General features: G+C 32.2%; 1 protein-coding gene across 2 annotated transcripts in view; it reads left to right on the forward strand.

Moving 5' to 3' along the window:
• Positions 1–12,109, forward strand: part of LOC143232190 (protein turtle homolog B-like) — a 195,227-nt gene extending 183,118 nt beyond the window's left edge. For both annotated transcript variants that reach the window (XM_076467322.1, XM_076467321.1), the window contains 3 exons: positions 9,111–9,241; positions 10,420–10,502; positions 11,429–12,109. In XM_076467322.1, coding sequence (XP_076323437.1) covers positions 9,111–9,241; positions 10,420–10,449 — 161 coding nt within the window. In that variant the 3' untranslated portion in view covers positions 10,450–10,502; positions 11,429–12,109. The remainder of the gene's footprint in view (positions 1–9,110; positions 9,242–10,419; positions 10,503–11,428) is intronic.
• The last annotated feature ends 284 nt before the right edge of the window (positions 12,110–12,393 follow it).

The following is a 12,393-nucleotide window of genomic DNA, read 5'->3' on the forward strand; positions in this document are numbered from 1 at the left end:
TCGTGAGGGAAGATCATGTAGGAGAATTATATACATTTTGATTACCAACGAAAAGGGGATGTAACAATCTTTCCGATGACAAATATTGCTACACTCAGACTTTAAAGTTATGTTAAGAAAGGATATTCAGGATTTGCGAGACAGAAATATTTCTTGTACATAATCGTTTTGGAAAACAAGAGATTGAATTGGGTCTCCAAAAACCATCCAGAAAAAGACCTGTAACAAGTCATACCATGGCTGTAGTAAGCAAAGTGTGGTGACTTGTAACAAGTCACGGATACAATAGCTGGTGGCAACAGCCGACACGCAACACAATCAAGAAGAATCTCTATGAGGAAAGTGATATAAGTCACGTGTACGAAAGGTGCTTTCGCGACATATAAGACGTGATTTGACGTCACAGCCCCTCATGAATAGTCTACGTAGGCAGAAAAAAGTAAGAAAAACTTGTAGTTGCTACCATATTTCTGATTAATTATTTTCTAATAAACATTTTGAAAATTATCAAAAGCATCATGTTGGCAAGTTGTTGTGGCATTTGATGCACAAACAATCTGTCAAAACACAACACATAGACTAAAGTAATACAAAGAAGTAATTGGAAACTATTAATACTTGGTCGTCTATGCATTATTTATGTGGTAAGTGTTAATGTCAGTACGTCTGTTCACATTTTAGTTTATGGTAACAAGTTTAAAGAGTAATAGTCTAGTATGTATAAATAGTTTGATGATGGAAAAACCTAGTTGTTGTATTATAAAGTTTTCATAAAATAATTTCTACTAATATTTTCAATTTTAAGTTAAATTGCATAGCATGTGGTAATAGTTTTGACCTACTTCCACTGTTGAGCAATTTATTTTATAAGTATGAATTACAATATATGTTCTTAAAGCTTAATGTTAATATAACGATCAAAATATTTTACAAAGATTTTTTTGTGATGTTGAGATTTGAAAGACAGTAGTAAATATAATTTAAAAAAAAACAGTAACAATGAAATTGTGTTAAAACTTTCTGAGCAAATTTACTTTTATGGTTACGATGTGTACTTATATTAGAAACAGGTGAAGATATATTACAATTACACTTATTGTAAGGTATTAGTATTAGGCCTATTACGTTTTTAAGCATTACATGCTTAATCTACGACGCGTTTCACTCAACACAGCGTTCTCCACGCAGGCAGGAATATAACAAACAAAGTAGAGGTCGGAATAATATTTATATAAGCCATTTGATAAAACAACAATTGTAATGGTTAGTACTATTACTATACACTCTTCTAATTATTGAAATTCCCTAATGGGATTTGATTCAGAATTATTTAATTAATACCAACGTTTTAAGATAAGTATAACTGATATATATTTTTTATTTCGTATAAGATACTGAACTCGAATATTAATATTATAACTTTCATAACTGACCAAGCTGTTTTTATGTAGTATTATATTCTTACATTTATGAACGATTCAAGATGTGTAATGTTTAATATGGTCACTGAATGATTAACGTTTCTTAAATTTATTTAATTAAAGATATTTATAACCTACTTTTATATGTATTATTCACAAATTGTATAATACCATCATCATCTTTGAATAAATTTCGTCTTTCCTTCGTTATTTGTTTTAACCATTTAGCAAGAAAAAAAATGTTATGCTTGTTAACCGTGATACAGCTTCCAAGTGTGTTCTGGTGCGATTCCAATGGAGTTCCTGCTTTGAGGCTGCATGATAAGTTGGGCGACATTTCGGCAATCCTTTGTTTTATCTCATATGGTCTTTAAAAAAAAAAACCGAAACGTCGGTAAACACACATTAGTATCGAGACAACAAGTCCGTGGAAAATTATCAGGACATAATGTCACAACTGTTTCCAAAAACACTTCAAAGAAATCTCTGACTTTTCCTACGAGGTTTCTCATTTTCATTTGATTTTGAAGACGAATATAAATATTAATATTTTTTTTGCTTTATACGAAAGAAATGACACTTAAGTTAGGACTAAAACAGAATAGCACATATTGAAGATAATATACTTTTATGATAAAATTAACAGACGCCCGTTCATATAGTTCATCGGTAAATTTCCTAAGAATGATGATGAATAAATAGAAAATGTGCAATTAACCCATTATCTTTGATCATAGAATATACACAGTATGGTTGTCTAGTGGACTGTTTACAACTGTATTTTGTCATTTCGTATAAATTATTCAATGAAGAAAAATGCAATGTGTTTGTTTATAAGCAAAGGAAACTTAATACGACTGTTGGAAAAAAAAAATGGGTCACGATGCAGTTGATACATCTGGTACAATAGACGAGTCAGATTCGCTTTTGTACCAGGCCCTGTGGTACAAGATGTGTCCTGGTATTTTAGAGATGACATCAGATATTGATCCCATGTAGTTAGTTTTCTAATCTTTTATTAAAGTGAAGATCTGGTTAATGTCACAGAACTTAACAATCTACACGTCACCAAATCCAAATAAACTGTAGACTTTTATGAATGTTTAAATCTTTAGTGTGTCGACTGTATATGCACAAGGCATTATGATAAACTATCGACAGGTAGCTCCAAACGTAATATTTGATCATTTGAAAACATTTTGTTTGTATGGTATATGGATAAGCAAAATTTTACGACCGTTTCTAAAAAATAAACGTTGATTAATTACACATAACGTGTGCTAAATTTAATTCTTTAACGTGCGAAGAATACTATCTTTGATCCATCTTTGAATTTTCTTAACACTGGGATATTGCGCGTTTGTTATGCATTGTACTATTCATGCTCATTGTAAAGGCATCGTTTACTAATAGTGCATTCGTTCGACCGTTGCATACCTCCAGCAGCTGAAGAATAAAACGAGTTTTCAAATACTTCATAAAAAAATTCCGCAACGCAAGAATTATATATTTGTGGGTCATTGATCTCTTGAAACAGTTACTTGGAATAGTTATTCTAGTATACGGAATATGGAAAGCGTGTAGAGAAGAGTAGTGTATTTTGGACTTGATACACTTATAACAGAGTTCGTTTCAATAAAAACAAGGAGATAGTGATATTGTTTGTATGCACTATTTTGAGATAGATGTGTTGACATGGACTGTAACGTTATGATGAAGGTCCAGATTCTTCATATATGACGTAATAAACATCTTGAAAAAATAAATTAATAAATATTTTATCTAATAAATTTTTTTTTCTATTTTGATATTATCATTTTTCTCTAATTTCACTTCGAACAAACCCACGGCTACTTTCATTCAATTTGTTCTAACGTCTGACAACATTTTGTCAAAGATCCATGTCGTAATATATATATATACAGCATTTCTTTTAGTGTGAAAATTTCTTTACATTTGAAGACCAAATAGCGTTGCTCTTAATGTGGTCTATATATTATTAAAGTGATTTTTTTTATAAACCTGTATTTCCCAAAACTATTCATTAGAGCAACTTTCAATTAGGTATTTGAATGGCTTTGAATGTCAGTACTTTTTTGTTCAATGAATGAACTCATTAAGTTGAGTCTCAGTTGTTAGCATATTTTTGATATAATATTAATTAAAGTTTTTGTGATGAAGTATAAATTATATTAATTTGTCTTCGGCAAATTACCTTAAGACATGTTTTTTTTTAATAAACTATAATTAAATGAAAGTAAGAAATAAAGAGAAATGTAATTGGAAAGCAATAAATTTAAATATAACAAATGAAATGATTTTAAGATAATGAGATGTTAGTCATAAACAATAAAACATTGTAACGTTAAACAAAGTGACGAATGTAGTTTTGACGATCAGAATTAATATTGTTAGCCACAAGTAGATAGACTTTTGACGTATAGCTTCTAATGAAAAAACAAAACACACTTTTAATGTTTGTTTTGGAATTTCGCACAAAGCTACTCGAGGGGTATCTGTGCTAGCCGTCCCTAATTTAGCAGTATAAGACTAGAGAGGAAAGCAGCTAGTCATCACCACCCACCGCCAACTCTTGGTCTACTCTTTTACCAACGAATAGTGGGATTGACCGTCACATTATACACCCCCACGGTTGGAAGGGCGAGCATGTTTAGCGCGACGCGGGCGCGAACCCGCGACCCACGGATTACGAGTCGCACGCCTTACGCGCTTGGCCATGCCAGGCCCACTTTTAATGATATTTCATCTCAAAAATAAAAGGACCTATTGTAATGAAGTTTTAAATTTAAAATTCTAGTAGCCATACATTCATTTATAATTATTAATTATTTGACCAATAGTTACAGGACACTTAAAATGTAAGTATCTGTTCTTGTATGCAGAAATGTTTGTTTGTTTTGTGAATTTCGCAAAAAGCTATTCGAGGGCTATCTGTGATAGCCGTCTCTAATTTAGCAGTGTAAGTCTAGAGGGAAGGCAGCTAGTCATCACCACCCACCGCCAACTCTTGGGCTACTCTTTTATCAACGAATAGTGGGATTGACCGTCACATTATAACGCCCCCACGGCTGAAAGGGCGAGCATGTTTGGCGCGACGGGGATGCGAACCCGCGACCCTCAGATTACTAGTCGCACGCCTTAACACGCTTGGCCATGCCGGGCCCTGTATGCAGAGTATGAAAAGATTTCTCTGATCTCAATTTATGGAAAGCCGTGATATCAATTATGATAATGTTAGCTTTAGGATTATGATTTTATAGGAAATATACAAGGAATAATTAGTATATTAGAATATTACATAAATCATTATAAAAAAAATAGAAACGATATCCGTTCTTTTCAGAAGTAGAAAGGCAGACATTCGACTCGCAGGGTAACTTCTAATAACATAAAATATTTGATTGTCTAGTTTAATATAAAATTTTTGCTTAAAATGGTTACAACAGACTAGTTCATTAGTTGAGTACTCTTTCCATTAGTTATATTTGTAATCGTAACCCAAATATGTCTCACGAGGTTCAGTGAGGTTAGAATATTTAATTTGGTAATACAAAGCATATTATAATAACTATTGAAAATAATATTTAAAATAAAAATATTTAATAACAGCGATCCATGTATTAAACCCAAATTGGTAATAAAAGTAACATTAAGCAAATAAATTATACAAATTTTAGAAAATAGGTACAAACGTCTTGTTTACTACACTCATTACAACAAATTCCCCTTCTTACACTGAGAACGGAATTGTTTAGGTTACCTTTTAAAAGGAAATATCAAAAGTAGATAAATGATTTCTGATAAGGGATTAGAACAAACTGTGGACTACGTGAATCCAAAAAACATACAAGTTTGAAAAAATGCTTAAAATAAAGCAAGTAGTATGAAAAACAAGAATTTACAAAATAACTTTGAAATTAAGATTCATTGCAAAATAACAAAAATCGGCGACGAATACTACAAGTACAAAGCTAATTAAAACCATACTGGAAAATCATAATATGAATAATGAAAATAAATATAACTATAAAATAACGAAAACAGCCACTGCTGAGCTACTGGTAAGAAAAAAGAGACGTGATATAGTTCTGTGATGAGAAAAACTGCAAATGCCAGTAGTAAAAGCAGGAATTAAACTTCTTGTCTAACTTATACGGTAAAATACAGTGGTAAAAGAAAGCGAAACAAACTCCAAATATAAAAGCATGTCATATTACTTGCTGAGCTGCAGTTAATAGAAGTAAGGAGTTTTGCGGTCAATGAACATTAGCCTCATATATATATATATACTCTTCAAAACAAGAAACGCAAAAGGGATATTTTTGTTATTTTAAAGAGAAATATATGTAATAACGTTACAAGCTCAGAGTATGTGATGTTACACGTGTTAAGGCACTGATTGTCAGACCAAAATAACAATAAAAGTTGTGCACTTTGAAAATGTAGAAAAACATCGGATTTTTCGCCAAAACACATGCGTATCCAATAAATTTGTTTGAGAGATCTGCATGTTCTGCAAGTGCAACATGTGCAAAATCCCTATAAAAGTGACGGGTTCTCGGTTTCCATAGCTCAGTGTTAAGCCACCGACACGCAATACAGTTACGCCAAGACTGACTGAAGCACAACGCAACAACGCCATCGGTTGCTTGGAAGCAGGCGAATCTCGATCTCGTGACCGTCCACGATCTGGCAGACCTCGTGTGACCACGCCCGCACAAGATCGCAACATCCGGTTATGTCACCTTCGGGATAGGACCACCACTGCGACGTCTACTGCTTTCACCATACCAGGGCTGTGTAGGATTTCCGATCAGACCGTACGCAACCGTCTACGAGATGCAGGAATCCGACCTCGACGTCCAGTAAGCGGCGTCATCCTCACCCAGCAACATCGTCTAGCACGGCTGCAGTGGACTCGGGCACAGCGGGTATGGCCTCATCGACGATGGAGGCATGTTTGGTTCAGCGATGAATCATGTTTTATGCTTCGTAGGCAGGATGGAAGGACCCGTGTTTACCGTCGCCGAGGTGAACGTTTTGCAGCAAACTGTGTGCAGGATGTTGACAGATTTGGTGGTGGCAGCGTCATGATGTGGGCTGCCATCGCCTACAATGCCAGAACAGGCCTTTTGCACATTCGAGGGAATCGTACAGCTCAACGATACGTCGACGAGATTCTTAGGCCCTATGTGCAACCCATCATAGTGAACGTCAACGACGTTTTTCAACATGACAACGCCCGTACTCACACAGCCCGATTCACCACTGTCTTCTTGAGATACCACAACATCAACGTTCTTCCCTGTCCCTCCAGATCACCAGATTTAAACCACATCGAACATCTTTGGGACGAGTTGGACCGACGTCTGCGACGGCGACAACATCAATCGCAGACTCTACCTCAGCTTGCAGCAACTTTGCAGGCTGAGTAGACAGCCATTCCACAGGATGTGATTCGTCATCTCATCGCTTCCATGGGCAAGAGATGCCAAGCAGTTATTGATGCTCACGGGGGGCATACTCGTTATTGACGTTGAGTGACGTTAAACTTCATCTAGTGAGCGTGGACTTGTCCAAAGCAGACTTTGGATGTTCAGCAGTGAATGTGCAAAGTTTCACACATGTCATACAGAACTACCAGGAATAAACTTGTTAACAATTTGTCTCATATTTTGCCTTTTGCGTTTCTCTTTTTTGAAGAGTATATAAGCTTTCATTTGAAAGCTGAACGTCTTTTGTAACAATGTTTTATCATTTAAAATAACAATACAAAGTTTACCGTCGTTTGCTGCTTTTAACTGCATTAGTTCCTTCTATTATAGACCATCTTAAAGACAACTAAAACAACTTTACCCGTCGAATACTGCAACTACTTTCTCATCTAATACATCTGGCAGTACATACTAATCACTTACTCTAATAGAAAATTAAAAAAGTTTAGTATAGTTTTAAGTGTGTTAACTAAAGCTGTGAAAGTTCGATTCTGCAGTTATCATTGTTTCATATTTTTACTGTCTGTTGAATATTTAATTATTTTAAACGAATATCTAATATGTGTGATGTTTATGCTACTCGTTTATGATTGTATAACAGTATTCTTAAATGAAATTATATGTTGAAATTTTTGAATATACTTCACTCAATATTAAGTTTTGATGCTGTTATTTTTTCACACACTTTTTATGTTCACTTAATCTCTATTTCAAAATTATCGTAGTCCTTTCTATATAAAAAGATTCTATCTTGATACTCAATTCTGCTCTATTTTAGTAAAGATTTATTCTCATCTCATCGTTAATCAGTAGTTTGACGCTTTAGACTTGTAGTTGAATGGTTGTTAGTTTGAGACAGAACCGTGCCATGTTGTTGTGTTTTTGAGCAAGAAATTCTACGCCACTTGTTCCACTCTACTCAATGTATAATGGGTGTCAGCTGTTAGTTGGGAGTTAACCTACGATAATCTTGTATTCTGTTAATACTTTTATCTGCTTGTGTCTTCTTAACCGGAGTTCAAAAATTCAGGGCCTATGTGCCCTTTAAAGACACAAAAAATATTTAACTAACTATTCTCATATCTAAGAATTATATCAGAGAACAAAGTTTGAACATTTCTTAACATAAGTTCTGAATTTATTTTTCACCAACTGTAAGTAATTTCAAGAACATCTCCACTTACGCACTTATAGCAAACAGAAAACCACATTTATAAAGTTGGGGGCCTTTTTTTCGTTGTACTTTTAATTTTTATCATAGATATTACATATTTGGACTTTTTCTATGCAATAATATTGCTGTTTCATTTGAAAACAGTGTTATGAAAAACAATTAGTGAAGTACCTATGGATATAATTTAGAACTTACATTATGTGAAAAGCACATATGATATGCATTGGAAAATGGCAGGTAAATATAGTACATAAAAATGTACGTAAAATGGTGTTGTCTATTCCAAATGGCGTTTCTAGATACAAATTATGTTTATTTCTATTCCGAGTCTTGTTTTCAAACGATAATATTTTTTTTAAAACAATTTAGTTCATAATATATTTTAAGTAACCGCAGATATGTTTAAATTTTTTATTGGTCACTAATTTTCAAAGAGAAAAAGATAAATAGGCCTAACCAATAAACATAAGAAATACTTATAAAAATTTCTTTCAGTGATTATTCATATGTTTATGTTAAAGGAAGTATATCGCAATACTATATTACTGGCCATGGTAATCCTCCAAAATACTTTATTTAAGCATAGAATACAAGTCAACCTATTAAAAGTGCGGACATTTTATTCAGATATATAAATATAAATAAAAGTTCGAAATTCTACAAAAAAAAAAACGCAAATCGCAAAAGGTATATAAGAAAGAGAAACACACAACCCCATAAAGATATACATATTTAGAACAAAGTGCAATACAAATCAAGGTTGCGTTGAGTAATATATTACATAGTTAATAACAGTTTCTGAATGCGTAAACTGAACTATAACTATACACTAAATCTTTAAACTACTACACCATCTAGAAGTTGAGCACATGAATCACCTGAAATAATTTTCGATTTTTTTTCGTATACCTTGGAATATTTTGATAATATTCTGTATGAAATATTCATCATTAATTTGTTTTAAAAACACTTACACCAAAAACTTTATTTTCATTCCAGATGTCAAGTATTTGGAAGTTCCCTTTAGCAGCATTGAAAAAGACAGTGAGTCAACTAAAAATTCAAGTCAAGAAGTCAGGAAGAACATCTTATCAGCAACGGCAATAAATGGACAGAGCAAAAAACCTTTCGTACGACTTTTAAGCTATTTATTTTAATCAAAATTGCATTTATGAGTTGTAAAACGTTGTAATTTCAAATATAGTTATACCTATAAAAAAATATTAACACAGAATATCTCCCTTCTCCCGTCACTCAAAGGAGAAGTAGTCTATGGAAAAGTGTCTGGTGTGTCCAAACATGCAATCCATTGAATTTCGAAAGATTGCACCACCTCACTGAAATCGTTCTGAAATCAAATTATGTGATTCTTTTTTGTCTTTTTATATTTTTTCTTCATTCTCCAATCAAGGCACTATTTAAATACAATAGTGCTACTATTACTACTGTTATATTTTCTTTTAGTTTCTCTACTCTATGGATGGATTAGAGCTACTGAAAAGTCCATCATAAATGCATATACAGCGACTGCACGAATTGCAAGTCGACATTTCAGAGCCTTACACGAACAAGTAATTGAAGACATAATGTTGATTGATACTGACATGCCAAAGAGTAGCAAAGTTCCAGTCATGATCAGTGTGGCTTGGAGCTATCTGATAAAGATCTATTGGGATATAACTTGAAAAATAGATGAAACGACGAATGAAGTAGAAGAAAGCTCACGTAGTGTTGATTCACAGTATGAAGTACTGTGATTAACTATGTGGTTTTTGATGTTGATGTAGCCAGCCATAACTCGGTCAACTTTTGTTATCCGATTTATAAACTTTAAATTGTAATCGCGATATCATATTGTACTTTACATCTTCTACAAACTTAAGTAAAACAAAACAACTCTTAGTTGTTGTTGTTTTTACACAAGATCCCTACCACTTAGGCGACTCTTCTAGAGAGCGAAATCCTATATTTAAACAATAAAATTCCTACAATTTCAATATTCAAAAGACTTTCTTTATTCGATAGTATCTAACGTTTTAAGTACATATAATAACGTTTAAAAGATAACTTTTGCAAGTCATAATAGGTTCTTATTTTCGATGTATTTTTCCAACAGTCATTACACTCCAAAATACAATTATATAAATCCCATTTAAACGTTTTAAATGCATGTTACTCTCTGATTCAGTGTCAGTTATTTTAATCATAACAGTATATGCTAAGCTACTTTCTTATATATTTTAAATTCAAGTGTTAAATTCTTGAAAATATTCGGTTATGACTATGAAATGGTTTCATTTCTATTTAGCAAAACTACGTGCAAGAGACAGTGACTTAGAACAAATTCTCCAAGTGAAGTCTTGAAGGGACCTTCTAAAAAAGAAATTTTAAGTAAGTAATTATTTCGTTGTAATTTAAACGTAAAACATAATATACAGAATCGCTGTTGTTTGTTTATTTATTCTTAATAATTTTGTGTGATTTAACTAATGCCAAAATACTGTCTTAATAATCAGTATGTTTCAAAATACTAACCATATTTAACCTTAAATTTCATTTCAAAGGATAGAAAACATATTGGCCACTTTGTTCCTTTTTTACTGGTCGTGTAAATGATGCATTATTTATGGTTGCAATAATTTTTTGTAACATGTCGGAGAAAAGTATTCTCGAATTTTTAAGGACTGCTAACATATAACACTTGTATAAAAAACGGATTTTAGCATCTTAATTATTAAAATTTATACTGAAATAGAATTACTTGAAATATAACAGTAAGAAAACGAAACGTCTAAATACTGCGATGTTGCAACATTAAAATGGATGAAAACTGTTATTTTTCTAACATCACAGGTTCTACAAATAATTTATTTCGTCACTTCCGTGTAACTTTGGCATGTATTTATACTTCTAAAATTTATCTAGGAAATTAAAAAAAAAAAAAATGGAAAAGTAGAGAATGAAAAACATTATGTAATTTAACATGCTAATACATTTATAATGTACAAATAGAATTATAGACAATGATATACATTGGTTTAGTGCAAAGGTTCCAGAAGGTCAGCAGGTCGTATAAGTACCCGAAACTCTTACTTGCGACTTACATTATGATAAGATATTACAAAAGTAATCTCAACGAAGTATTCTACCAATAAGCTAAGGCCCAACCCTTGTCTATATGGAAATCATCTTAATTTGCCTAGCGTTGAAAATAATTGAAACTACTGCAACTTTTGTATGTTCTGATTGCTGTATCACAGTAGATGAAATTTTCTAATACGTTTCAAATTGCTTACACTATTCTCATTCTCTTGCAGATGTGTAAAAACATTTGGATCAGGAGTACCTAATATTTGGTGGAAGAATTCATGAAATATTGATAGGACGTCAAGTCTTTCCTTGGAAAATAATTTAAGATTATCCTAAGTTTACAGTCATATACAATGCTTATCTGTAATATTAATTTTTATATATTTAATTAAGCGAATATTATTATATTAGTTCCGTGTCATTAAGTGTGACTCTAAATTGCAACTGTATGAAGGTGTAAATGTAGCATACAATATTCAAATCCAAACATTTGTTTTATGGCGTATAATATGCTGTTTTTAAAACGCTTTACTTCAATTATTTTAGACTTTTTATTCTCCATTGACATAATATTGCAAAAAACGAAATATCCTACAAGTAGCCTTAAGTTCTATGCGTAAAAACAAAAAACTTCTTTGATGTCACTATAGCTGTTAAATTGTAGTTGGTAAGTCATTAGATAACAACCTTTTGTTGATAATAAAAACACGAATTGGAATGAAGAATTAAAGAATCAGACAAAGTCTTTTTTTTCATTTTAATGTGAGTATTAGGTTATGTTACACAACAAGACTGACACTATCAATACTTAATTAACTGGAAAACGTTCTCAATAATTATATATATAGAATTATTTGATCTTATCTTGGCAATCATGTACGTGTTCGTAGCTTAATAAAATCATTACATAAATGAAACTGTGTTATTTTAGTGTTTTAATATTTTATTTTATTACTTTTGTGCAGAACACCATTATCTCTTCTACTTAACTTGTTTTATTTTTTTTATTAAAAGAACAGTTTTTAAGTGCACAGATATTAAAGGAGAGTAGCTTGACATTTGTAACCAAGGTTGTTTTGAATTAGTTTATGCATTCATAATTTTCTGATCATGAAATATTAGATACTTTTTCTTCATTTCTGGTCTCTACCTGTTATTATAATTGGTTTTATAACCAAAGCTACACAATAAC

This window comes from Tachypleus tridentatus, chromosome 11, assembly GCF_004210375.1.
Source record: "Tachypleus tridentatus isolate NWPU-2018 chromosome 11, ASM421037v1, whole genome shotgun sequence".
Taxonomy (NCBI): domain Eukaryota; kingdom Metazoa; phylum Arthropoda; class Merostomata; order Xiphosura; family Limulidae; genus Tachypleus; species Tachypleus tridentatus.